Raw genomic sequence first — 2,756 nt, forward strand, 5'->3', positions numbered from 1 at the left:
TGGGAATGTGGGAATTTGGGAATGGGAATGTGGGAATTTGGGATTGGGAATGTGGGAATTTGGGAATGGGAACAGATCGGCTCCCACCGCAGCAAGGACGTGAGTGAGGGAATGGAAAATCTGGGAATTTGGGAATTTGGGAATGGGAATTTGAGTGTTTGGTGGGAATTTGGGATTGGGAATAAATCTGGGAATGAATCTGGGAATGTGGGAATTTGGGAATGGGAACAGATCGGCTTCCACAGCACAAGGACGTGAGTGAGGGAATGGGAATAAATAATTTGGGAATAAATGTGGGAATGTGGGAATTCGGGAATGGGATCAGATCGGCTTCCACCACAGCAAGGACGTGAGTGAGGGAATGGGAAATCTGGGAATAAATCTGGGAATTTGGGAATGGGAATGTGGGAATTTGGGAATGGGATCAGATCGGCTTCCACCGCAGCCAGGATGTGAGTGTGGGAATGGAAAATCTGGGAATCTGGGAATTTGGGAATGGGAATTGGGATAGGAATGGGAATGGGATCAGATCGGCTCCCACCGCAGCGAGGACGTGAGTGAGGGGAACGAGTCCGGGAATGAGGAATGGGGAATGAATGGGAATGTGGGAATGGGAACAATGGGAATCCATCCAGGAATGGCAGCAGTGGGAAAGGGAACAGTGGGAATTAGGAGTGGGAACAGCGGGAATGTGGGAATGGGAACAGTGGGAACTGGGAATGATCATTGGGAATCTGGGAATGGGAATAATGGGAGTTGGGAATGGGAACAGCAGTAATTCACAATGGGGAATGGGAACAACGGGAATTGGGAATGGGAACTTTTGGGAATGGGGGAGTGGGACCAGTGGGAATCTGGGAATGGTCATTGGGAATTTGGGAATGGGAAGAGCAAGAATTGGGAATGGGAACAGGAGGAATCCGTTGGGGAATGGGAACAATGGGAATGTGGGAATGGGAAAAGCAGGAATTGGGAATGGGAACAGTGGAAATCTGGGAATGATCGCTGGGAATGTGGAAATGGGAGCCTTGGGAATCCGGGAATGGGAACACCGGGAACATTCCGCATTCCCAGTTTTTCCCACAATTCCCAATGCAAGCCAGGACTGGGACGTTTTTCCCGTTGGGAGCAGCCCCCATTCCCGGTTTTCCCGCAATTCCCGGTTTTCCCGCAATTCCCGGTTTTCCCGCAATCCCCGCCATCGCCAGCAGAGCGCAGCACCGCGACGCATCTCCTGTTGGGAGCAGCCCCATTCCCGCTTTGATTCCCCGTTTAATTCCCAGTTCCATTCCCGGTTCCATTCCCGGTTTAACTCCCGGTTTAATCCCCGTTTCCCAGCAGTGCAATCCCAATTCCCGGTTTGATCCCAGTTTAACCCCAGTTTAAGCCCCGTTTAACCCCTGTTCACTCCCAGGTGCGCTCGGTGACGGTGGAGCATCACACGGCGGAGCAGCGCGCTCCCGTTATCCCAGTTTAACCCCTGTTTAACCCTGCTTCAATCCCAGTTTAACCCTGGTTCAATGCCAGTTTAATCCCGGTTTAACCACGGTTTAACCACGGTTTAACTCCGGTCTAAGCCCTGGTTTATGCCCAGGTGCGCTCGGTGACGGTGGAGCATCGCGCGGCGGAGCAGCGCACTCCCGTTATCCCGGTTCAATGCCAGTTTAACCCTGGTTCAATGCCAGTTTAACCCTGGTTCAATCCCAGTTTAACCCCCGGTTTAACCCCGGTCTAAGCCCTGGTTTAACCCCCGGTTTAACCCCGGTCTAAGCCCAGTCTAACCCCCGGTTTAACCCCGGTCTAAGCCCTGGTTTAACCCCGGTTTAACCCCGGTCTAAGCCCTGGTTTAACCCCGGTTTAACCCCGGTCTAAGCCCCGGTTTACCCGCAGTTTATCCCCAGTTTAACCCCGGTCTAAGCCCCGGTTTACCCGCATTCCAGGTGCGCTCAGCGACGGTGGAGCAGAGCACTCCCGTTATCCCAGTTTAATCCCAGTTCAATCCTAGTTTAACCCCAGTTCAATCCTGGTTTAACCCTGATTTAAACCCAGTTTAACCCCGGTTTACCCGCATTCCAGGTGCGCTCGGTGACGGTGGAGCAGAGCACTCCCGTTATCCCAGTTTAATCCCAGTTTAACCCTGGTTCAATGCCAGTTTAACCCCGGTTCAAACCCAGTTTAACCCTGGTTCAATCCCAGTTTAACCCCCGGTTTAACCCCGGTCTAAGCCCCGGTTTACCCGCATTCCAGGTGCGCTCGGTGACGGTGGAGCAGCGCGGGGCAGAGCAGCACACTCCCGTTATCCCAGTTCAATCCCAGTTTAACCCCCAGTTTATCCCCAGTTTAACCCCGGTCTAAGCCCCGGTTTACCCGCATTCCAGGTGCGCTCGGTGACGGTGGAGCAGAGCACTCCCGTTATCCCAGTTTAATCCCAGTTTAACCCTGGTTCAATGCCAGTTTAACCCCGGTTCAATCCCAGTTTAACCCTGGTTCAATCCCAGTTTAACCCCCGGTTTAACCCCGGTCTAAGCCCCGGTTTACCCGCATTCCAGGTGCGCTCGGTGACGGTGGAGCAGAGCACTCCCGTTATCCCAGTTCAATCCTAGTTTAACCCCAGTTCAATCCTGAACGTTTGGTGGGAATGTTTGTTGGGAATGCCAGGAACGTTTGGTGGGAACGTTTGCTGGGAACGTTTGCTGGGAACGTTTGCTGGGAACGTTTGCTGGGAACGTTTGCTGGGAACGTTTGCTGGGAACGTT

The 2,756-nt window shown here is 53.0% G+C and overlaps 1 protein-coding gene across 1 annotated transcript in view; it reads left to right on the forward strand.

The window, feature by feature from the left end:
• The window catches only part of CCDC25 (coiled-coil domain containing 25), a 12,360-nt gene extending 10,005 nt beyond the window's left edge, over window positions 1-2,355 (forward strand). Inside the window, exons 7-9 of the mRNA XM_031065021.1 lie at window positions 1,415-1,471; window positions 1,595-1,651; window positions 2,248-2,355. Of these exons, the coding sequence (XP_030920881.1) occupies window positions 1,415-1,471; window positions 1,595-1,651; window positions 2,248-2,355 (222 nt within the window). The remainder of the gene's footprint in view (window positions 1-1,414; window positions 1,472-1,594; window positions 1,652-2,247) is intronic.
• Window positions 2,356-2,756: the final 401 nt, after the last annotated feature.

The sequence above is a fragment of the Geospiza fortis genome, unplaced genomic scaffold, assembly GCF_000277835.1.
Source record: "Geospiza fortis unplaced genomic scaffold, GeoFor_1.0 scaffold509, whole genome shotgun sequence".
NCBI classification, from domain to species: domain Eukaryota; kingdom Metazoa; phylum Chordata; class Aves; order Passeriformes; family Thraupidae; genus Geospiza; species Geospiza fortis.